The sequence below is a fragment of the Phyllostomus hastatus genome, unplaced genomic scaffold (genome assembly GCF_019186645.2).
Source record: "Phyllostomus hastatus isolate PE091 unplaced genomic scaffold, TTU_PhHast_1.1 phas_scaffold_1674, whole genome shotgun sequence".
Taxonomy (NCBI): Eukaryota; Metazoa; Chordata; class Mammalia; order Chiroptera; family Phyllostomidae; genus Phyllostomus; species Phyllostomus hastatus.
In genome coordinates, this window is record NW_025334011.1 from 21,457,660 (window position 1) to 21,482,702 (window position 25,043).

A 25,043-nucleotide genomic window follows, 5' to 3' on the forward strand; every position below is an offset into this window, starting at 1 on the left:
CTTGAACTGACCTGAGTGTTCCATGAAGAAAAACAGTAGCAGTTGTGTGGAAATGAATTGATAAACGAGGAGCCTTGCTGGAATGTATTGAGTGATTGTCATTGGGAAGAGTGAAGTCAGCCTGTATTTCTCCCACTCACCATTAATAAAAAGATTAAAACATGGGAAAAGAAAAGTCTGTTATAGTCTAATGCCATAAGCATATGGGCATATAAAAATATGTGCTCTCCATTGTAGACTGAAAGATCATTGAGAAGATTGAGTTCTTATGTTGTTCCTGTCTTATCACCATCAATCTCAGTACCCTTTGCAGTAGTGACAGAAGTCAATATGCTTTTCCAAGTCCATTGGAGAAGAATGTAATTCTGTGGAATTATTCATAAAGGATGGAAGGGTGGGAGTGTCGAACAGGAGTCTCCACAAGTTAAAGTCATCTGTAATGTGGCAGCTGTAATGGATTTGAGACCTTTGGGAATGGCTGTCTGGAAGAGCTTCCTCTCCCTGGAAAATTTCGTGAAGATAATCTTTTGAATGTTAACATTAAAGTGAACTTTCTTGAAATTAATTTTCAATAAATTTTATCAAATTAATATTAGGAGCATCTTTTCACTTCTACAGATTAATTCAGCTATTCATAATAGAAAATATCAATCACTCTGACACTATTGAAAGGTCTCTCATTTCTCAATAAGCTCTAATATTTCAAGGAATGAGTTAAATATAGGAATAGAGTAATGCTGCCTTATAACTTTGATGACAATGGTAAAAGTAATTTGAATGGACAAAATTGGCCACATTAAAATATTATTCAGTTCTTTGCTGCCTTGGAAGTCTATGTGATCAAATTTGCAATTATGACACAAATATAGAGAAGTTAACATGATTATTTCATAGGTTAAAAACCAACAATTAGAAAAAGATTTGATTTCCAAGGTCACATCATTATTGTTGTGGTACTTAATTACTATTAAAGTTGCATCTTTTAAATTTCATTCACCCATTATCCTTCTGTCGTTTCTAATCTGACTTCACTTCTTTCCACCTCTGGTCCTCCCTAAAGCAAGCTGTGAATCCGTTGATGTTGCTGGCATTCCTTCTCCTGTTTTCTTTGTGTATATTTGTTTTCTTCTTCTAGATAACTAGGGGCTCATAATTAAAAAAAAATAGCTGGGGAGAAAACCTAGGAAAGAAAACATTGAAATTAGTAACATTGTGAGGAAAATTCAAAGTATATGTCCAGCCTCTGGACGGAAATTCAGACAGAAGATAAGGCATCAGGGATGGTGGGAGGAGGAGACTGCCCTGTACTTAGCCCCAAGCTTGTGGTGGACACCTATGAGAATGGAAAACCTCCCGGAGCCATTACTTCTAAATAACAGGTTTTCTGAAATTAATGTGCAAAATCATTCCGTTTGTTAAAATTTGACCATTAGAGCTTAATGATTCATTTTTTTGGTGGTTGTTTTAGATTCGAGATGGTCCTCTGAATCAGGATCCTATTCTCGGGAAGTTCTGCACCACGCTGTCTGCCCCACCACTCCAGACCACAGGTCCCTTTGCCAGAGTTCATTTTCATTCTGACAACCAGGTTACTGACCAGGGCTTCCATATCACCTACTTAACGTCACCGTGTAAGTAACCTGGCGGTGGGGAGCCTAACATGAATGTGAAGGATAGTGCTTTGCTTATAGCTGTTTTATTGTTTAGTGTGATAGTGCAGATGACTTACTTTCTTAGACTAACAGCGTGTTCATAAATATTTCTGTCATAGTTCCAGATGCTGTTTTCCTTTATCTTCCCAATGTTCTGTTTTCAATGCTATAATACTCCTCTGTTCCTAACTTATGGGATCCATTTTATGGTAAGCATAAATGAGGCACCTAAAATTAAACAATTCACACATCGGTTTCCTAGCTGTTATTTAGTATTTTGTTGAGAGAGATGTTGTTCACGAGAGAAATATAGTCTATTTTGAAATACATCAGATTTTATAAGTAGCATGCCTTTAATTTGCATTGATACCTTAAAGCAAACCAACATCCCAACCGAAAAAAAAAAAAACAACCCAATGAAATGCTCTATAATTTTTATTTTAGGGCTCTAGAAGATTTTGTTTTTAATATACCTCATTGCACCTTGATGAGAATTCACAGGAAAAATATCATTTAAGCCTCAATATCAGGAAATTAACAATGACATCTTTTTGCTGGTCTCCTTTCTCTATTTACTTGGGCTTTAGGCTGAATCTGCGGCTGACCTTCTGTAGTTTCTGTAGTCCACACCTGTTTTCTGTGTGTATCAACTTTCCCCGAACTGCACCTTGCTATTCTCTGTTCATTATTCTTTTAATCTGATTCATTTACCTAGTTATATATTTTATGTTGTTACATGTGTATTATAAACAGCCTCAGATATTTTTGGAATGAAAGAGATTATAAATGTATTTAAAAATCAATTTGTAGAAGAGGATGTTAGATTGGAATTTAGATTGCACATCTCTACATCCATTTCTTTAGGTCCCACAAACACATGTCAAATTGAGAATCCTATAATCAGATATGGTATATAAATAAGTAAACCTAAATAGGGTAAATAAAGTGGGTATACGATCATGTGTGTTTGTGTGTAAGTTTTCAAAATTGTATCTAATGCCTGGGAGCCAGAGAAATGTTTATCCACATCACCTTCTCCTTTTCCCTTCTCTTCAGCGGATCCACCTTGTGGAGGGAACTCCACAGACCCAGAGGGGCTTCTCTCTCTTGATTTGTCTGGACCTTTTACTCACAACCAGCATTGCATCTATATCATAAACCAGCCTCTGGGAGAACAAATACAGATCAACTTCACCCATGTGGAGCTGGAAGGCCAGAGTGGCTGTTCTCGGAGTTACATCGAGGTAACTGCTAACTACTTACTAGGTGGCTCTTTGATGGTGTTTTTCAATGTTTTTATGTTCTGAAGAGCAGTGGTCTTCAAATGGTAGCTGGGCCGGCAGTGTCCAGGTCACCGGGATGATCCAGGTGTTGAAAAAGTGATTCTCTACCCTGTTTCAGACAGACTGAGTCAGCACCTCGGGGGTGGGCTGGCCATCTGTCTTTTAACAGACCCTCCAGGTAATTCTGAGGCAGGTGGGAGTTTGAGAACAACTGTTCTAGAGAGGATGGAAGGACTTGCCAAAAAGAGATCTATGGATGGTGAAAGAGGAGATTGGTGATGGAATACCAAAGGACAAAAATGAAAGCTGACAAACAAACTCATAAAAATACTAAATTATCTAATAACTAAGGTGACTTTGAATAAGTAAGAACAATATGATTTACTAATGGGATACAGATTTCAGAGATCCTCCAGGACAATTTTATTTGTGAGAAAACTCAACCCAGAGAAGTAAAAGCATTTGTCCAGGTGGGCTAGCTAGTCAGTGGCAGAGAGTTAAGTTAAAGCACCGAAAAACTCTTGTTTTAAAGTTTAGATTTTTTACTTCATTCATTCTGCTTAGTCTCCTCCCAAAACCTTTAATTCTGATTTAAGTGTGTGTGATAATTGTAACAAGAGTATCTGAAATAAAAGGGCAGTTGCTCTTTACCTGGCTTGGTACTTCTTTTGCTTAATTATTGATCAAGCCACAAATTAAGGTGCTGAGCAAGAGAAACAAAACACGTTTTGTGTATGCAACCATTTTGCATAAACTCAGAGAGGCTGTGCAATTTTGTTTGCTCATGTAAGTCAAACCAATTCATGTTACTAGGAAAAACCTTTAAAACCTCTTGTACTCTCTCCTTCACATGTAGAGAAAGGAAACAGGGTTTTAAGAGCACACAATCTGGACTTGGCAGAAGAATGAGGTACATTGGCCACAGCACCACAGCAATATTTTTTAATCCAGAGATTTTTGTCTCGGATAGTGAGATGAATGTGTATATTCATTCAATTTATGTTTTCTAAAGTCTCTCATAAAGTGTATTCAAGTTTTATGCTGATAAGCAATTTTAGATATTTTTATGCAAATAAAAATTAAATTTCCAACTTTTTTTCACTTTGACAACAGTAAAAATAGCTCACACTTAGAGAGTACTTATGCAGGAGGTGCTATTTAAGACTTTAAAATACTGTAATAGATTAAGTAGATAGCATTTACTGGCATCTTACTGCCTATTGGGTATGGTACATGCTTTACATGAATTAATTCACTGAATCTTCACGACAACCATCATTCCTATTTTCATAATAGGAAATGGAGGCTTAGAGAAGTTGTTACCTGGCTGTGGTTACATGCCTGGGGAGTCGGGGAACCAGGAGTTGGAATTTCGTAGTTCCAGGCATGCTGTTCTCCGATAGGAACAGAAACTCAACAGTGTGGCTGTGACTGCAGGGGGTGGCTCACCTTCCCTGTGGAGGAAGCTCTTGTGGATTTCCCAATTTCATAATTGGCTCCCTGGTCACAGGACTGTACCATGGCACTAAGAATAATGCTTTTCTCAGACAGGCAAAAATGTAACTGATTTTCAGGGAAATCTGAGTACCTTTCTATTAGATTCTTGATGATGATTCTAATGGCTCTAGGAGTCATCAAAGCATCTGAAATGATATACCCTCTCTGACAGTGCAGCACACTTTAATTGAATTTCATTAAGGAGTTACATGAGCTCATAATTGTTCAGAAAACTTATCAGAAAAAAAAATCATGAAAGATGAAACTTGGGTAAAACATTTTGGCAGAATGTTTTATAGCCAGAAAGGGACTAGAGTTAATTTCTTTCTTTAGTTCGGTCAGTTGATGACTGTATGACCTTGGACAATTCTTTATCTGGATGCTGCAGATCCTACTTTCATAAGATGCCCTGCCTATTCCTCCAACCTTCGTGAGGATGAATCAAATAAATAAATGATAAAAGAAGCTTAAAGAATTAAAAATATTATAAAATGCAATGTTTTCCCAAGCCAAATTCCAACTCTTGCCTTGGACTTACCAGTTTAGAGACAGCTGATAACACCCTTTCCTGGCAGGCCATTCAAGTATCTTATTCTGATGTGCACACATACCTAGTCTTGACCAAATTTCCCTCAATGGTTGTTGATGGAAAAAATAAAAGAGTTCTATTGTTAGAAGGACAGGTCATATGTAGTCATTTGAATAATTGAGTGGACTTTTCCATATCCTTGACCATGCATCCTAAGGGAATACAACCAATTGATTTGTAGGATTTTAGCACTGTCAGGAGCCTCAGCAGTCATCTAATCTGGAAATTGAGGTCACAAAGTTCGAACTCTACTTACTGTTACAATAGGATTTGGATGTATCTCCCTGGGATTCTAGGTAGACATATACTGATTCAATGGTTCTTACCATTGAATCATATCTATCTATTGGGATAATTTGTGAACTAAGCCCATTTTGTACAAAGTACGTCCACTTTTATTCGTGTCCTTCAGACAGTGGGCATGAAAGAAGGTGATACCAGAACCAAATACAAATGACATTATTGTGACTCAGTACATTGTTCCCCAAAATGGTGGTTTTACTTTTAAAGGGTATACCTGAAAAGTGAAATGTTTAAGCAAAGAAATGAAAACAATAAGAATAACGATATTTCAGATACATTGGTGGTTTGGAGGGGAGTTGACTGCCATTGACTAACTCTGTTTATGACAGAGAAAATACACCAAAAACTTTTGGAGGAATAAAGAACAAAGAGGGAATTCTAGAGAGAAGTGCATTTTGTTTTAGTGTGACTAGATGTGCTTCTAGAACCCCAGATCTAGATGTGGTCCAGATATCTCTTACCATGTAAATATATCCTTAAAAGGTGTGGTTTTGAAAGACTTACTTTTTTGCTCAGTAAGGGAGCTCCATAATAATTTGAGAGTAAAATTTAACTACAAAAGATAATAAATGTGGTATTGCTCAGATGCATATCTTTTTTTCCTTTTAAGAAGAAGCACACATTCATATATGAAATGTTGGATTTAATATATCTCTTTCAACTAAATTTTCTACTGCCAAAAACACATAATTGCCATGGGTGTTGTGATGTGAGTATAACAAGAACAGATCACCTGTTAATTCATCTGTTTTTGTCTAAGAGAGCTTTTATATTAATGAAAATAGTATTGTGTGGAAACATGATAAAGAAATTCAACTTTGTCTTACTAAAGGGAAGATATTTAACATCAGAAAGCCTCAGTTTCCTCATCTGTAGTAGTAACAGTATTATTACTTTTCTTAAAAGGATTAAAAGATGTTATTTATTCATTTATCCATTCTCTACATTTTTGCCAAACAACTTAGACACCAAGAACTGTGCTAGATGGGTGTGTAAAATAAACATGTATTAAGCATGTAAGCACACAGATACATAATTTTGAGCTGGGAAAAATATCATGAAGGAAAGAAACAGGACTATGAGAGAATAACAGGCTATTGACTTTAGTTGAATGGCCAGAGGTAGCTTCCCTAAGGATGTGGCATTGTGGGCCTGAAATTGTGAATTATTAGAGTAGTTAGCATTGCAAAGAACCAAGAGAAGGAGGAATCCAGGTCAGAGGTGCCAGCATAGGCTTGGAGACTTAACTGAGAAAAAAACTTGATAAAGTCCAAGAATTGAAAATAGATTAGTGTGACTGGAATCACAAAGGAGAGGAAGAAACAGACAAGAGTTAGGTAGGAGCTAGATCTTTTATAGCTTTGTAACTGCACACAGAGAACTTAGCTTTGCTAAATGAAAAGGGAAACAGTTAGAATGTTCTTAGTGCATTGCTTCACATGCCAGGGGATAACTACGAAAAACGATGATGATGATGATGACAACGGGGAGGAGAAGGTGACATACCAAAGTTCGCAGTCATGTAGGATCAAACTTCTGTGCAAAACTAGACAAATATTTCTGGATATAGAAAAGCAGATTTTTAAAACATCAGATGAAGGATAAGGTTATTGATAGAGATGTTAGAAGGGGCACTGTGTCATGAGGCAAAAGAAGCTTTAAAATTTTAACTATGAAATCATGGAAGATAATAATAAATACTGGAGGATAATAACCTAAGAAAATAAATTTTAGTGCCTGTATAGCTTCTCTCACCTCTTATCCCTCACCATTCATTCTCTCATTCTGAGTGGGGTCACATTCCCTTGCCTATGCACCCACATTAACCAAAGGCTAGTCTCCGGGATCATCCAAGGCTAGTCTCCTTATTTTATATAAGGGGCATTTCAACTCAGAGCTCACTTCGCAAGAAGCCACAAGTCACACACTACTGTGTGGCAGGGTTCTGTTTTCAACCCTTGGTTGGGTCAAGCCCAAGTGACAGCACATTTGGCTTGCTTTGAATTAAAATTTAATGCTAAAATAGATTTTTGAAATTACTCTATAAAAACAAATCTGGGTACATAGCAGATAAGAGCAAATTAACACAAGCATTGGTGGCTTTGGGACCTGATCCACTGCAGATGTTAAAGCTTCCCACTGACTGGGCTCTAGATTTCACTTTTAAAATTTCAGATAAATTGTGCTTTTCTGGCCCAATTAATTTTAGCTCTTGCTACAGGCTAAAAGTCATGGGTCACAGGTTATATAGTGTGTCTCCGGGTCTGAGACAACCAGTGTTTACTGGGTGAATAAGGTGATCAATGAGAAATCTGCATCTGGTCGGCAGAACACCAGAATACTGAATTGGTCCTTGTCATTTCTTTGTGTATGCGATCCACTATAGAGAATGAATTTGATGTGATACTGCAAGTGACTCTGGCATGGCTTCACCTGACTCCTTAAGCAAAACTTTTTGTTATTACAAAACATGTTCAAATGACTCATCTTTCCCTAGATGATGCTCTAATAACAAACAGTCAATAACAATACAACAAATCAAAAACAGTAACAAAATTTCTATGGCTTAAAACAATGTCCATTTATTCTTTGCTCATGTTAGCCTCGGTTGGGGGTCAGTAGCAGCTCCTTCCATCTGTTCCCTGCCCCTCAGACCCTGGAACCCAGGCTCTTGGTCTTGTGAACAGGACCAGTAAGAGACTGTGTATAATGCACTGACTCCCAAAGCTTCTACTCGGAAACTGTCCATCACTGCTGCTCACATTCTGTGGACAAAGCAGGCCCCGTGGCCAAATCAGTGGGCAGGATAAGTCTTTATATTCCATGGGGAGACATGCAAGTCACATGGCCATGAGCATAGGGAAATAATACAGTCTATTCCAGTGCACAAGCACAAAGGGAAGAAGGTTTTTTGGGAGGCTAAGGGGTGGAGGGAAGGAGGATTGCAAATTCTTAAGTCCTAGAATATTGAGTGCAAGATGTGCTACAAAAGTATTTGGGGTCACTGTAAACATTTAATGAATTTTATTTGAATGTCTCTTTCAAAGAGGTTGTGGTTAAGGTATTGCTATGTCTGGCATCCAGGGAGAATACTGGCTTTCAGAATTAATGAGGTTTCATTTTCACACAGAGAGAAACCACAGCCCAAATCAATTGTGCCTGTAGGTTTAGAGCCCTCGAGCACTGTAAGTTCCTCTGCAAACATTTGGACTGCAGCTGTGTTCTCCTTGCTAGTGCCCTTGAATTTCATTAGTGAGGCCCAGGGGAATGGCCCACTTGAGCTGGCTCTGATGATGTTGGGCTGTTTTTCTTCTTTCTTGTCATCTTCTAATGGGCAAAATAGAAAAGAGACTACAATCTTAGCAGAAGCCAATGGAACCCTGGAGAATTAGAAAGCAGGAAGATATCTTACTCTGTGTTTCATGCTTTCTGGCTTCTAAAAACTGTCTGCATCATACCCAGCCTTAAAATTAGTGAATCAACAAGTATTTGTTAAATACCTGTTTATATAGTTTTGCATTTAGGTGCTAAAGGAGATGCTGAGATTTTCTTCTTTCAGAGATTTGCTGTGTGGTTAGAGAGATATTTAGCATAACTCCATGACAGTCTGCAATGAATCTGTGTTGCAGCTCACAGAAAGGAGCTGGCGTTGTGTGAGTCAGTGGAGAGGCATGTAATTTTCAATGTCTCTGTAAGGCTATCATATGGCTGTGCCGTAATTGAGTTAATCACTTGCCTATTATTAGACATTTGGAATATTTTAATCTTGTTATTAGAGAACGTACTTTGATGTGGATCTTTGTGTAGCTGCCTGTATCTCAAATGATTTCCTTATGGTAGTGTGTTAGAGGGTCCAAAACTAGAAACATTTTGAAGACTCCTGGTACGTACTGTCAAATTATTTTCCAGAAATTTATACTTCCACCAGTTACAGGTAAGAGTAGCTGTGTTACTATATCCAACGGCAACTTCAAGTATCATACATTTAATATCTTCCCTCTACTGCTATTCCCCTTGGCCTGGATAATCCTTTAAATCTGTTTAAAGCTTTTTCTGCTGAGAAGTATTCCATAATCCCCTGTATGAGTTCAGAGTTCTTGGTTAAGTCAAGGGTTCTTGACCCTTTAAGACCTTTTTATATCTCCCCTTCACTATTGCAAAATGAATCCCATAGATGATATAACCTCAGTATGCACATTTATATAAAAAATGTAAAGTTATAAGTATAAAGTTTAGGAGAAATAAATTAAAAGCTTTACATTTATTTTAGTATGTTAAAAGCCGGGGCAAGATGCACCTAACAAAGCGGAAGTAGTAAATCGTTTGCTCCCTGAGCCACCATGAATGCCACACTACAAACCGGGCTGACATGGCTAGGGAGGAGGTGACAAACTTTCTGAAATGGTGACTAGATCTTGGCAGATTTCCAGGAGAACAAACAACAAAAAAAAGAACTTCTTCTGCTTTACACTTGACTTGTAATTATGGAAAATTCAGTGTGTATTATACTTGGGCAAATATATTTTGTGTTCACCAAGTAAGATAGAGCTAGATTTTATACTTAGTAACAGAACTGCCACTTAAATGAATGTCACACAGGACATAGGAGACTCCTTGTGTGCAACTGTCTCTGACATTTCAGGGCTTTTGTATCTTTGGTAAATGCCAGTAGTGCCTACCACTGCTGTGTTAATAATTAAAACAAAAACAAAAAATGCCTTCACAGATTTCCAAAATCCCTAATTATGGTTCCTATTGAGAACCACTGTAGAGTAATAATGTAGCACCCCACACTTTTTCAAACATGGCAGTCATGCTTTAAAGCAAACAAAAATGGGCTTGCTTGTCGTAATTTCCTTGCAGAGAGTGACCCTTTCACAGTACTCTCCCCAACAAGAGGGATTGCCAGTTACTGATGCCTTGACAATGCTTATCAAAGGAATGAGTTAATATTTAGATGGCTAGATCTTCCAGAATAATTCTCTGTAGGGAGTAGCTTGTATATCCATGGAATAATTCCGGATTCTGGTGAGGAAGCTCTAGTGTTAGGACTAACAATAGTCTACATTTTCTATTAGTAAGCATTTTGCTAAGGGGTTCACACTATTATCTTATCTGTTTGCTTCAACAACTCCTTGAGGTAGGCTTAGACTTAGCACCTGGTTCCAAGTTATTGAGTGAGGAGTTCTGTGACAGAGGTGGGAATGGAGCTCAGGTCCATGTGGCTCCATAGGTCGTGCTCATGGCCACTATACTGTAAGATATTTACTATTGATTAGAACAAGTGGTCTTTATTATATGAACAAAATTTTCTTCTGATGCTAACTTTCTAAGTTTTCTTTGAAATAAATAAGAATGCTAATAATCTTTCTGACATCTATGGAGATATATGGTTTATCTTATTGAACCTATTGAGCTTAATTTATAATTTGTCATTTCAGATAATCCTTACATTACATTTATTCTCATATTTGATTTGGTATATAAGACTAACAATGAAGTGAATTCATTTTTCTACAATTGGGTTTAAGATTTTTGTATCTATCTTAATAAGTGAGATAGATACATAGTTTCTATTTTATTTATTTCAGGACTTGGTAAGATGGTTCTGAGAAAAATTAGTCGGGAATCATTCCATGTTTGAGGGTACCTTAGAACAAATTATATATGGGAATCATCTGTTCCTTAAAAGTTTAACCTACCAAGGAGAGCATCTTCTGTGATAATGTTTTCAATTTTACCTATGGCTTCTTGTCTATTTAAATTTTAGTTTTCTTCTCCTTGACAATTTTAGTAATTTATATTTTTTCTGGAAGTAACTATTTCAAGCATTCAACAATATTAACATAGAACTATACATAGAATTGTCATATTAAACAAATTCCTCAGTATCTGCATTTGTATCATCTTTGTCACTTTTAATTTTGTGTTTCATGCTTCTTTTTTCTTTACTTTCTTTTACCTGTATTACCAAATATACTGGTATGTCTTTTCTATTCTTACATTCTAACCTTTGAAAAATAGTTCTTAAATATATTCATGAATTCTTTTTTTTATTTTATTATTAGACTTTGATTTTATTTTTACTTAATTATTTCTCAATTTAATACTTTTTTCTAATTATTAAGTTGATTCTTTAGACTTTCTCTTTTTCCATGTACTTTTGTTTTAGTCTGTTTGTTTAGTCACAAACAGTTTAGTCTGTGACTTCTTTTGATTACACATGTGGCTACAACTTGCATATTTTGATATGCTGTCTTCTCATATTTTGTTATTTTCTAATAGCCCAAATTATACATATATTTTTCTTTTTTGGTATTGTATAAATTATAAGGAAAACATTTTTGCTTTTGAATCTTATGCTTTTGGATCTTTTTGGCATAAGATTTTGTTGTCAATATGTAGTGTTATTCTATTGCACTAAAAATAACTCACTGACTACTTTTTAATATAATATAAATATGTAACCCAACTTAGACTATAACTGATTTTGAATCTGTCATTTCCCCCTCTCTAAAATACCACCCTGCCACGACAAATTTTTTAAGATTAGAATTACAGCTCTATTTTATTTTTCTATTTAGGTTCGAGATCACGATACCTTACTTGGAAAAATCTGCAGCAATGAAACCCTCTCACACATTAAATCCATTACTAATAGTATCTGGGTCAGGTTTCTAATCGATGCTTCTGTCGGAAGAGCTGGTTTCAGAGCTGCTTATCAAGTGGGTAAGAAAACTTATGCTGTAATTTTTTAATGTATAATTTCTACAATTATAATATATTTTTTAAGATTTTATTTATTTATTTTTAGGGAGGGAGAGAGAGAGAGAGAGAGAGAGAGAGAGAGAGAGAGAGAGACATCAATGTGCGGTTGCTGGGGGTTATGGCCTGCAACCCAGGCATGTGCCCTGGCTGGGAATCGAACCTGGGACACTTTGGTTCCCAGCCCGCGCTCAATCCACTGAGCTACGCCAGCCAGGGCCAGTTATAATATTTTTAACTTCTTAAATACTTTTGTCATTTTACATTCTCAAGTGGCAAAAAAAAAATTTGAATAGTAATGCCACGTTTCATTATATCCTTGCATATAATCAGAATTTGTAATAAAATTAAGGACAAGGGCCATTTTTTCTGACAAACACTGCTCTCATTTTCATGTTTGCAGCTTGTGGAGGTGAAGTAACTGGAGAAGGGGTCATCCGCTCGCCCTTTTATCCTAACGTGTATCCAGGAGAAAGGATCTGCAGGTGGACTGTCAATCAACCCCAAAGCCAAGTAGTTCTTCTCAACTTCACTGGCTTTGAAATTGGAAGTTCTGACCATTGTGATACAGATTATATTGAGGTAAGTGTATAACATCTTTGAATATTTATGTTTGGTTGGATATTATTAAAATATTAAAGTTATGTTGTCTTCAAATCAGTTACATGAAACAAAACTAGTTTGTACAGACCACTATTTCTTATGAATATACATGTAAAAATCCTCAAAAAAATACTAGTTAACTGAATCCAGTGGTATATAAAGAGAATTATATTCTCATGTACCATGGCCAAGTGGGGTTTATCTCAGGAATACAAGATTGGTATATATCCAAAATCATTTAATGTAAAATGAAAAAAAGGAAAAAGCCACATGATTACCTCAATAGAAGCTGAAAAAGCACTTGACAAAGTCCAAAATCTTTTCATGATAAAAAAAAACACTCAACAAATTAAGAATAGAAGGATACTCCCTTAACCTGATAAAGGGTATTTGTAAAAAAAAATACCACAGCTAACATCATATTTAATGATGAAACATTACATGCTTTGCCCCTGTGGTCAGCAAAAAGACAAAGTTGTCTGTTCTTACAACTTCTCTCCAACATTATACTTGAAATTCTAGCTAGGGAATTGAGCAAGGAAAGAAAATAAAATGCACCCAGAATGAAAAGGAAGGATTTACACTATCTCTATTCACTGATAACATGATCTTGTATATAAGAAAATGCTAAGGAGTAAATGTACACACAAACCATTAGAACTAATAAGCAAATTCAGCCAGTTGCAGGATACAAGATCAAAATGTGAAAGTAATTTCTTTTTCTATATACTAGTAGTGAACAATTGGAAAATAAAATCAAGGGAATAATTCTATTTATAATAGCACAAAAGGACTGAATATTGAAAAATATGTCTTTTGAAAGACATGTAATACTTGTGTTCCAAAACTCCAAACCATTGTTGAAGGATATTGAAGACCTAAATGAATGCATAGATATCTCATGTTCATGGGATAGAAGATTTAATGTTGTTAAGATGACAACACCTCCCAAACTTATCTAAAGCTTCAATTCAATCCTTATCAAAATCCCAGTTGGCCCTTTTGCAAAAATTCACAAGCTGACTGTTAAATTCATGTGGAGATATTGTACAAGGGAAATAGAATGACCAAAGCATTCTTGAAAAAGAAGTTTTGTTCATTCTTGAACAAAACTGGAGGACTCATATATACTGACTTCAAAACATAAATCAAAGCTACAATACTCAAGAAATGTGTTATTGGAGTAAAGATAAAAACACGAAACAATGGGACGGAAGTGACCATCCAGGGTTAAGTCCATACCTTAGTGGTCAATGGATTTTTCAAAAGAGTGCAAAGCCGTTTCGATGAGAAAAAGTGGTTTTTTGAACAAATGCTGCTGGATATTTACATGCAAAATTATAAAACTAGACCCCTTTCTTACACCATTTACAAAGATTAACTCAAAATGAATCATAGAACTAAATGTGGGAGCTAAAATCCTGAAGTCCCAGAAGAAAATGGTAGTATCTGTGATTGGCTTAGACAAAGGCTTCTTAGATATGGCACACAAAAACACAGCAAAAGAAAAAATAGAAAAATCAGATTTCATCAAAATTTTAAAAAACCTAATTTAAAAAATGCAGAAGGAATATGAATATATTTCTTCAAAGAAGATACACAAATAACCAAGAAGTACATGAAATGTGCTCAGCAAAACTAATCATCAGGGACATACAAGTCAAACCTAGTGGGTATGAAGCACTACCTCCTTGTGCTTTGACTTGTTTATAAGGATTAAGAAATTGAAATCCTTTTACATTTGTACGCTGCTGGTGAGCATTTAAAATGGTGCAGTTGCTTTGGAAAAGAGTTGAGAGTTTCTCAAAAACTTAAACATAAAGTTATCATTTGATCCAGCAATTTCACTCCTAAGTATATGAGGTCTGGCCAGAAAGTCCACCATTGTTAATATAATGAGACCAGTTTGCACAACATCGATATAACCTGGAAGCCAAGGAGAGTGGACCAGATGTGCACATGTGAACAATGATGACTTCACTGTACTAGTCAGTGGGGGTGGTAGACGCCATTGAGTGAGCATGTGTACTGTGTAGATGTTGCATTCAAAATGACTGAGTGAGTAGAGCAGCAAACCTGCATCAAATTTTACATTAAGCTTGATGTGAACATTCCTCTATGGAGACTTTTCAGATGATTCAGAAGGCTTTTGAGGATGGTGAAATTAGAGCAGCTCAAATAAAAGTGTGGCACAAACTCTTCAAAGATGGTTGAGAACCTACTGGAAGTGATCCGTGTTCTAGAAGGCTTGCAATCACCCAGGTGACTCAGCAGTACTGCAGCCCAGATGTGGTGCTCTGTGACTTCTGTTTTTTTCCCAAACTAAAATCACCTTTGAAAGGGAAGAGATTTCAGACCATTGATGAGATTCAGGAAAATATGACAAGGCAGCTGATGGTGATTCCAAGAATTTTGCAGAGTGTTTTGAACAGTGGAAGAGATGCTGGGAGAACTGTGTGGGGTCCCAGGGTGCCTAATTTGAAGGCAACTGAGGCATCATTGTCTATGTACAATGTTTCTTGTACCTTGTATCTTCTTCAATAAATGTTTCTATTTTTTTATATTACATGGCTAGATACTTTCTGGCGAGACCTGTCATATACCCAAAGGGAACTTAAAAAATATGTCTACACAAAAATTTGTACCTGAGTGACTATAATCATTATTCATAATAGCAAAATAGTGTAACAATGTAGGTGTCTATCAACTAATGAGTGAATTAATGAAGTGTGTTTTATCCATGGATTGGAATATTATATGACATTCAAAAGGAATGAAGTAATGGCACGTAACTTTGAACACATTTTGCTAAGTGAAAAAAGCTAGTCACAAAAGGCCACGCTCTGTATGAGGCCATTTATCGGAAATGGAGAAGAGACAATGTATCAAGGATGGAAGGTGAATGAGTGGCTTCCTGGGCCAGGGGCTTGAGGGGCATGGGGAATGACTGATGGGCATGGGGTTTCTTTTGGGATGACAAAAATATTCTGAAATTGACTTTTATTGTATTAATAAAAACATTCCAGAAATAATTATCCTTAAAGCAATTTTTCAAAATAAGTACCTAACAATGAATTTGAATATATTTTTTTAAACTTAGATTGGTAGCAGTTCCATTTTGGGTTCTACTGAAAATAAAAAATATTGTGGCACGGCCATACCTTCATTAATAACATCCACATACAATTTTCTTTATGTCATGTATGTGAAAAGTTCTTCTTCTGCAAACCATGGTTTCAGTGCAAAGTTCAGTTCTGCAGATTTGGGTAAGTGACTGTCTCTTTCTTCTGCTCTGTGTCTCAGGTTTATATCAGTGTAAACAATGTAAATAAATTATAAAATTTTTGTCTATGCTGTAAGTGTATACTCATCTATACTATAAATGTTAAGGGTGTACTCAAAGGCAAAATATGTATTTCTTAATCAGCATATATTGATAGTTAATTGATGTCTATTAATAAGAGAAAACCTAAGTTTCTGCAGTAGTGTATCAGGAAAGTTTTACTTTTTGAGCTTTTAAGACGTTATGAACAAATTATGTTATCTTGAATATCAGGTAGCTTGTTCTGACAATTATTTTTTTTTCAATAGAATGTGGAAAAATTCTTAGAGAGCCTACAGGAATTATTCAAAGTCCTGGTCATCCAAATATCTACCCCCATGGTATCAACTGTACCTGGTATATATTAGTTGAGCCAGGCTACCGGATAAATTTGATATTCAGGAGATTTCATCTGGAGTTTCATTACAATTGCATAAATGACTATCTAGAAGTTTATGATACTGGTTCTGGGATATCTCTTGGGAGGTGAGATTATTTTGTTTTATTCTTTTTTCCACACAAAAATTTTCTTGTTTCAGTGAAGGATGTTAAAATCCACCATGTTGTGTTATATTAACCAGGTGAGTTAACAGTTAACATGCTTCTCAATGACCATTTCTACATCACTACTCTGTCACCTGGGCCTTTCATAATTAAGTTTTAACATATGTGTGTACCCACGAAGGCATCACTAAAATCACATCCATTATCCCCTAACCCTTCTTCCTGCCTGAGGTCATTTCTCACTTCTGCTCCTTATCCCTGTCCTCAGGAAACCCCTAACCTACTTTCTACCACTGTAAATTAGTTTGTATATTCTGGAATTGGAATCATACTGTAAATACATTTTTTTTCTGGCTTTTCCTAGTCAGCATAATGTTTTAGTTGAGCTTCATGGATCTGAGGGCTTATCGTTTAAAGCATTTAATTTAAAACAGTATTGGCCATTAGTTCTTGAAATACTTGAAATTCTGTCTCCCCTTTCCTGTGAGGACTCTGATTACTTGTATCTTAGGCCATTTGCTATTGTCCCACAACTCATGGATACTCTGTTTATTTGATTTTGAGTCTTTGTTCTCTATGTGTTTCATTTTGGAAAGTTTCTATTGTCACGTGTTCAATCAAGTGCCCTAATCTGTTCTTCTGCATTGTCTGTTCTGCTGTTTACCCTACCACGTGCATTTCTCATCTTAGACATCATAGTTTCCATTTATAGAAGTGTAATTTGGGCCATCTTTTATATCTTCCATGTTTCTACTTTCCACATTAATTTTTTCCTCTGGCTTCTGAAACCTGTGGGGTTGTTACAACTATCAATGTCTTTGACTGCTAATTTAAGTCATCTGTGACATTTCTTGCTATGTTTTGGTCAGTCTTTATTCTCATTATGGGTTATATTTCCCTTTTTCTTTTCAATGTCTGGTAATGTTTAATAGGATTCCAGACATTTTCAGTTTTGTGTTTTTGTGCAATGGACATTATTGTATTCCTTTAGGTATTCTTGAGCCTTTTGGGGGGATGCACTTAGTTGCTTAGAAACAGTTTGATCGTGTCCAGTTTTGCTTTTAAGGTTACATGTTTACCTTCACTGCTTGCTATTCAGTGTCTCGAAAGCCATTGTTTTATATATTTCAGTTGTTTCAGGTGCAAGATTATATCCAGCCTCTGTTATAATACCTTTGTTGGAAATAAAAATCTCCTGATTTTTAAAATTTCTTTTTCTTGTATTTCATTTATTTTTAAACATTTTCCCTTTATTATTTTCTTAAGCTTATTTTTTTAGCTTTTACTCTTCTTCTTTATTTTTTCTTATTTATCTCTATTTTTCATTTTTCAAATCATTTTTTTCTTTTTATGGTACTTGATTCGTAATCACTGAGAAATACAGTTTTGCTGAATAGTGTAAACTACTATAATAGTCTTACCCAATTTGGCAGACATAGGTAGGCATATACAGAGACATTTAAAATACTGATTAGCAGACTGACAGACCTCAGGGGGCGGGGGTGGGAGTGGGGCTGGAAGAGAGTAGCCAAAGAATACATATGCATGGCTGTGGACACTGGCAACAATGCGGTGAGGGCCACCAGGGGAGGGCTGCGGCTGGCTGGAGGTGGGCAAAGGGGAAGGAAACGGGAATCTGTAATAGTGTGAAAAATTAAAAATAAATTAATAAATAAATAAAATATTAACGAACTCATCTATATTTTGTTCAGGATATCAAATCTATTTTAACACTGAAATGGTATTATTACACACTTCTTTTTCTCCTTTTCTCCCTCAGAAATTAATTAATTCATTTCTGGTATTCAACATTTTGTCTTATTTTGGTTTCTGTTTTTTCCCTGTCATTGCATTTGGTTAATTTACCAAGTGTGCTTAGATTTGTGATTCCTCTTTTCTAGCTGCTTCTTCTTACAGTTGTTCCTCTAGAAAAGTTCTTGTGGCGTGTCTGTGATCACAGCTCTACTGTTAGCATTACTGGAATACTTCTGGGTATGACTGCTCTTATTCAGCAAAAATGTGCCATGGCTTAGTAATCAAACTCTTAACCTTCACGTAGGCTAGCTACTTAATGATAATAGATTCTACCTGTATAGGGCTCACTATTCTAGGCACTTTTCTAAGTCTTTTATATACAGTATATTAACTCATCAAATTCTCAAAAAAACCCTATAAAGTAGGTACCATCATCATCCCCAATTTAATGAGGGGAAAATAGGCACAGAGGTTGAGTGATCTGCTCAAAGCCATAATGGCTGTAAGTGATAGGCCTGATGTGAGTTCATGCCTCACGCGTTTATGATCTATGGTTTCACCTTGTTGTGAAAGTTCATTACTGTATTTTGTGGACTATAAGATACACTCTTTCCCCCACCCCCTCCCAAATTTGGGAGGAATAATGGTTAATGCTGCTGTTGAATCCTGTTTACATTTACATTGCTGAAATATTATGTTATTTATGTTATTAAATATTCTACCATATTTTTTGCTTCAGAATTTTTTTTCCCTATTTTTCTCTTCTAAAACCTAGGTGCATCTTATGGTCCGAAAAATACAGTACATTTCTGTTAGTAAGTTCAATAATATATTATATGGCAACCTAGTATAGCTTGTAATTTCTAATTTCACTAAACTTATAAATGACAACTCATGTAGCTAGATACACACATAAAACTGTTTCAGGGAGCCCTGCCCTGTGTGGCTCAGTTGGTTAAAGCATCCTCCCATAACCAAAGGACTGCAGGTTTGATTCCCAGTCAAGGCATATACCTAGGTTGTGGGTTCTATCCCCGATCCCAGAACATACTGAAGGCAACCAATTGATGCTTCTCTCTTGCATTGATGTTACTCTCTCTCCATTCCTCTCTCTCTAAAGGTCATGTTAAAAATGTCCTCATGTGAGGATGAAAAGCAAAACTGTTTCAGGGAAGCAGTCATGACTAAGGTCTTCACGACTTGTAAATGTTTGTGCCTAAAATATATTTGTATTTTTTAAGGACAATAGGGGCTATTATTATTACTTTTTAAAATATATCTTAATTTTGGTTTATCATTTCAAGCATACTAAAAAAATTTAAACTTATGTTCTTTCTTGGTTTCAAATAGATATTGTGGAAAATCAGTCCCACCCTCTCTTACCAGCAATACCAGCTCATTGAAGATTGTGTTTGTAGCTGACTCTGACCTGGCTTATGAAGGCTTTTTAATAAACTATGAAGCAACTGATGCATCTGCAGGTAACAAAATGGCATTTGTATACTTGGTTACCTTTACTACATTACAAAATACTTTCTATGAGAATACTTCATTCCCAAACCTGTGGCACACAGTGAGAGCTATATTTAGAAAAAAGTGTAGTGACTTCAGTGTCTTCCCTATTAAAAAAAGGAATAATGATTAGACAAGAGTATTGTAGCAGTGTTGAATTTTCTAATTTTGATCATGGAAAGGTGGTTTTGTAAGAGAATGTTTTTGTTCTTAGGAACTATACGCTGATGCCTTCAGGAACAAAGACAAGCAGTGTCTTCAAATTACTTTCAAGTGGCTCAGAGGATAAGAGAGTGAGCAAGTCAGAGAGGGGAGGGACGACAGGGACAGCAAAGGGGCAACATGCAAATATATAGTAAATCTGGGTACAAGAAATTCAGGAGCTATTTCTTACAATTTTTCCTTTTAAAAATATGACTATAATCTTTTTTAAAAAAGATTTTGACCGTGGCTGGCGTAGCTCAGTGGATTGAGCGCGGGCTGGGAACTAAAGTGTCCCAGGTTCGATTCCCAGCCAGAGGACATTCCTGGGTTGCAGGCCATAACCCCCAGCAACCGCACATTGATGTTTCTCTCTCACTCTCTCTCTCTCTCTCTCCCTCTCTCTCCCCCCCGCTTCCCTCCCTAAAAATGGATGAATAAAATCTTTAAAAAAAAGATTTTATTTTTTAGAAAGAAGAGAAGGGAGGGAGAAAGAGAGGGAGAGAAACATCAGTGTGCTAGAGAAACATTGATCCATTGCCTCTCCGACACCCCCACCTGGGGACCTGGCCCGCAACCCAGACATGTACCCTGACCAGAAATCGAACCAGTGACCTTTTGGTTCATAGGCTGTTACTCAATCCACTGAGCCACACCAGCCAGGGCACAGTTTTTTTTATGAGTTTAAAGTTCTACCAAAATAAAACCTCTCTCTTTTACCAAAGAAACCAAACATGGGTTTTGAGAAATTAGAAAAAGAACAACAGCAGATAAGAATAAGCGGCTACTACATGGATTTCTATGGCAGGAAATGGAAGCTTTCTTGGCAAAATATACATTTCTAAATTTTACTTCATGAAATTAAACCTTTTCAGCATTTATACCTTTTATTATATTTTTCCTATTTAGTCATTCTCATCATTGTTTTGCTCTTTGTAAATATAGCACAGGAAACAGATATCCTTTGCACAGAGGGTCTTTGAGGTAATATGTAAACCAGAGATTCCCCAACCCCAAAGTCTATGGGATTTATGAAAATGTCATGGTTTTTTAGGACTATGTTCCTACCTGGGATGTATACCATTTTAGAGAGTCTGAGTTTTCCTTTTGTGTCATTTTTAGAGACAATTAATGCTCCAAAATACTATAGCGTGTAAATCTGTAGGAGACAGGTGCTGACTGAGCACTGCAGCCTGTGGATCGCCCGGAAGCATGCTGCAATTCACTGCTGCTCCCTTGAGAAAGGCCTGGGAGCTTTTCCTGTACCTGGATGTGCTCTCCTTACAAAGTCATGCGTCTGGAGAGCTCCAGGTGCTCATCCTTTAAAGTCCCCACTCCCACGAATAATCTATTAACTAATGAATTAATTTAAAAAAATCTCTCATTCAGAATCCCTACCCAATTTCTCATTTATTTCTCCTCAGAGTGGATAGCTACTAATTTTCTTTTCAGGCAAAACTACTGTTCTTTGCAGTTATTCAAGTGCTATGTTTTGGTAGCATGGCTTCAGATCTCTTCAGAATCCTGAGTGTGAGAGAATCATACGCCTTCCTCTTCTGTGGGGGTCCTTTCTAGGAAACAGTTCATTATCCAGCTCAAACCCATGGGAAATTAAACCCACAGAGATTAAAACAAGTTATTTTATACAATTGACACATTTGATGGACTTGTTTTCACGTGTTTAATATCCAATGACCAAAATTGACTTTTCAAAAAGTTACAATGTGCACACAATTTTCCATACTTTTGTAGTTTTTTCTGCCTCATGTATTTGGCCTGAATCACACTGAATATTAGATTATGATTTGGAAGAAGTCACTTGAACTCTCTGGGCTACAGTTTTCTCATCTGTAAAATGAAGAGTTTGGATCCGATGATCTTTGAGATCTAGCTTTAATCAACTCCCTGTATTCATGCAGTTTAATTTGCTGCATGAATAAACTAGCTGTATCTTAGATAACATACAAAGCAGGCAGGGACTCCCAAAAATGTTATGGAAATCTTTGTAACAATATGCAAAGTCAGACATATCTCCGCAATGACTAACACAGTTCTGCTCACACCACACGAGCTAGTAAGGCAATATCTAGTGCAGGAAGAACCAAGAACAATCAAAATAATCTGGCAGGGAGGATGTTAAATTCTTTTTTTTTTAAAGATTTTATTTATTTATTTTTAGAGAGGGAAGGGAGGGAGAAAGAGAGAGAGAGAAACATCAATGTGTGGTTGCTGGGGGCCGTGGCCTGCAACCTAGGCATGTGCCCTGACTGGGAATCGAACCTGCGACACTTTGGTTCGCAGCCTGCACTCAATCCACTGAGCTACGCCAGCCAGGGCTTGGATGTTAAATTCTAATTAAAAATTTTTTTTCAAAAAGATAAGATGCAGGTAAAATAAAAGTAAGTCAAGAAAAAGGAAAGAAGCAAGCAGGACAGAAAAGGAAATTGATAGAGAAAAAGAACGCAAGACAAGTGAAGTGACAAGAGGGAAGAGGACCCTTAGGCGGCAGGCTGGAAAGATTCCAGTCTGCCTCCCCGAGTGTTGCCTCCCTGCTCATTACTTTGGCCTTCATTTGGTCAGACAGGGCTGAAATCACAGGCCAGGGTGTCCACTTTCCACCCCTTGGCTAAGCCAGGCTGGTCACTGGGCGCTTGCCTTTTTGTGCAGCAAAGAACTGGCAGGGGCTCCGGAGGCTGCTGTGGGGGTTGGGCTGGTGACAGCCAGGTGGTGGGAGCACCCTTCAGGCAGCCTGTGCTCCAGTGAGTTCCCACCTGGAAATAGGTGTTAGGACACTTTCTTTTCAGTTGTCATTTGTTATATTTTCTGCAGAATAAAATGGTATCATGGAAAAGCATTCATGGAGGCTCAATCATTGGCTCTCATTCTATTTTATTGCTCTAGCAGAAGTTATTTTCAGAGAAATAATGACAGTTTTGGGTTCTTGATTTCTAGTTCCTCAGCATAACAGGTGTGAGTTTCTTGGCCGAAGTCTTGCCTGTCTTGATCTGATAAAGGTTAAATTTCCTGACTTGAATCCAGTTACTTTTCCATCTGTAGTGCAGGCTGTGATGTCAGCCTGTAAGTATGTGTTTGGGAGGAAAGAGATGGGCTTCTGGTCATTGCTTTGACTCCGTCCCCTATCACTGTTTCTGCCATGGTCCAGATATGCCGGAGCAAATAGAAACAAAAAGTAACAAGTAAAGAGCTTGTGGCTAGAACTCAAGGTTTTCTTAGTAACTGATCATAACACTAGGTTTTAAATGTTTGCTAATCTAAAGTTTGAAATATTTGAATTTCGAGAGATTGCTTGACTAATTTAATTTGTAAATTAAATCCAGTAATGCAGTGTTCCCAAACTCTACTGTTCATAACAAACTTGGGGTGGAATTTTCTTGTTACAAATTTTATTAGTTTACTTTATGGATTTAAATGGTGATTTTATAGTCTATCAACATCGACTGCATATATATTAATACAGTCCTGCCAAGAGAGAACTTTAAAAGTATAAAAAAGAACTGGGAGATGTACCTTATGTATTTACTACTTGAACATTAGATGAAAACCCATGTAATATCTAGTTTAATGTTTTTCAAATGTTAAAACATTTATGACTCATTAGTGGGCCATGACATTAACTTATTAGGTGACTACCTGCATTTGCTAAGATTATGGAGTAGCACAGAAAATATTAGGGTTTATCATACCAAGTAAAGTGTTATTTCATGAAACCTGTTTGCAATATCTATGAGTGTGTGTGATTGATGTAAACATATTTTTATGGTGTGTCAGAAAGTTTGAAATGCTAATCTAGTCCAATTACCTGATTTTTTACATAAGGGAAATTGAAGTCCAGAGTTGAATTTATGCTCTGAAGAAAACACAGCTCGTTGGTTTAGAAGCCAAACCCAAGCAATCCAGTGATGTGGATCCTGGCTGGCAGGATCTTTGTGTTGTGGCTGCTATGAACAAATACACACAGACTACAGAAGTCCTGTAGAGAAAAGGGATGACATGGCCACTCTCTGAGAGAGAGAGAGAGGGTGTCAGCCCCTGCCTGGACAGGCTTTTATTGCTTCTCTGGGCACATTACATTGAGGATGGTCCTCATTTACTATGCACAGGTTTGCTGCAAAGGACTACCTTTTACAGACAACAAAGGAAAGAATGTCGCTAATTACTTCAAAGAGAAAGATGTTACAGACCAAGGGAAAAAGTGGTTGAACTGGTCACACTCCATACTTGGGAGATTTAGCCCAGATTTTAGGAAGTTACAGTAAGCACTTGCTGCCTCAATCCAGGATGAGGGAGTTTTAGCAAAAGCAAATCTCATAGCAATCTAGGTATAATGCAGGCCTGATTCCCCACAGGAAAACCCCTCCGTGGGTGTGGTCCTGTGTGCTGACTCATTCCCCACTGGTTTTCCACATGGGGGCTGAGCTACATTCCCATGCCATGCGAAATGGCTCCCTATAATCCAGTCCCAACATCCAATCTGTGTTGCCATATCTAGATTAGCTTTTGGAAATGCTCTAAGGGTGTCCAACCTTTTTATGTCTCTGGGCCACACTGCAGGAAGAGTTGTCTTGGGCTACACATTGAAAACATTGCAACATGTAATCCCCCAAAATCTCATAATGTTTTAAGTAAATTTACAGTTTTGTGTCAGGCTGCATTCATAGCCATCCTGGGCTGCATGCAGCCCACAGCCGCAAGCTGGACACCCCTGCACCCTGCACGTTGTGCTGCTGGTAACGTTCAGTTCACAGCTATGGCAGAATTGTGGTAGACTTTCCTGTTTTCCTAAAATAGAAGTGCTTTATAATTGGTGAAATGGCCAAGAAGTGTCAGAATCACATCAAATAAAGTTAAAAATGGGCCCTAGTGTATTTCCCAGTCTTTCTGGCCAAGAGTTCCCGCCTACCCCACCCCAGTGTGTGTTCAGTGCTGTTTCTCATCGGTCACCTCGGAATGGTGAAGGCGCATCTGAGGGAAGTCAAGAAATGACTGCCAGAAGGGTGAAAGAATGTTTCTTTAGAAAAAAATAATAGAGAGAGTTC

At 37.0% G+C, this 25,043-nt stretch overlaps 1 protein-coding gene across 1 annotated transcript in view; it reads left to right on the forward strand.

Annotated features, from left to right (window-relative positions):
• CUBN (cubilin) overlaps positions 1–25,043 on the forward strand; it is a 251,860-nt gene that overhangs the window by 26,542 nt on the left and 200,275 nt on the right. The window contains exons 16-22 of the mRNA XM_045858052.1: positions 1,469–1,631; positions 2,709–2,896; positions 11,909–12,053; positions 12,493–12,671; positions 15,793–15,958; positions 16,284–16,500; positions 19,624–19,754. Of these exons, the coding sequence (XP_045714008.1) occupies positions 1,469–1,631; positions 2,709–2,896; positions 11,909–12,053; positions 12,493–12,671; positions 15,793–15,958; positions 16,284–16,500; positions 19,624–19,754 (1,189 nt within the window). The remainder of the gene's footprint in view (positions 1–1,468; positions 1,632–2,708; positions 2,897–11,908; positions 12,054–12,492; positions 12,672–15,792; positions 15,959–16,283; positions 16,501–19,623; positions 19,755–25,043) is intronic.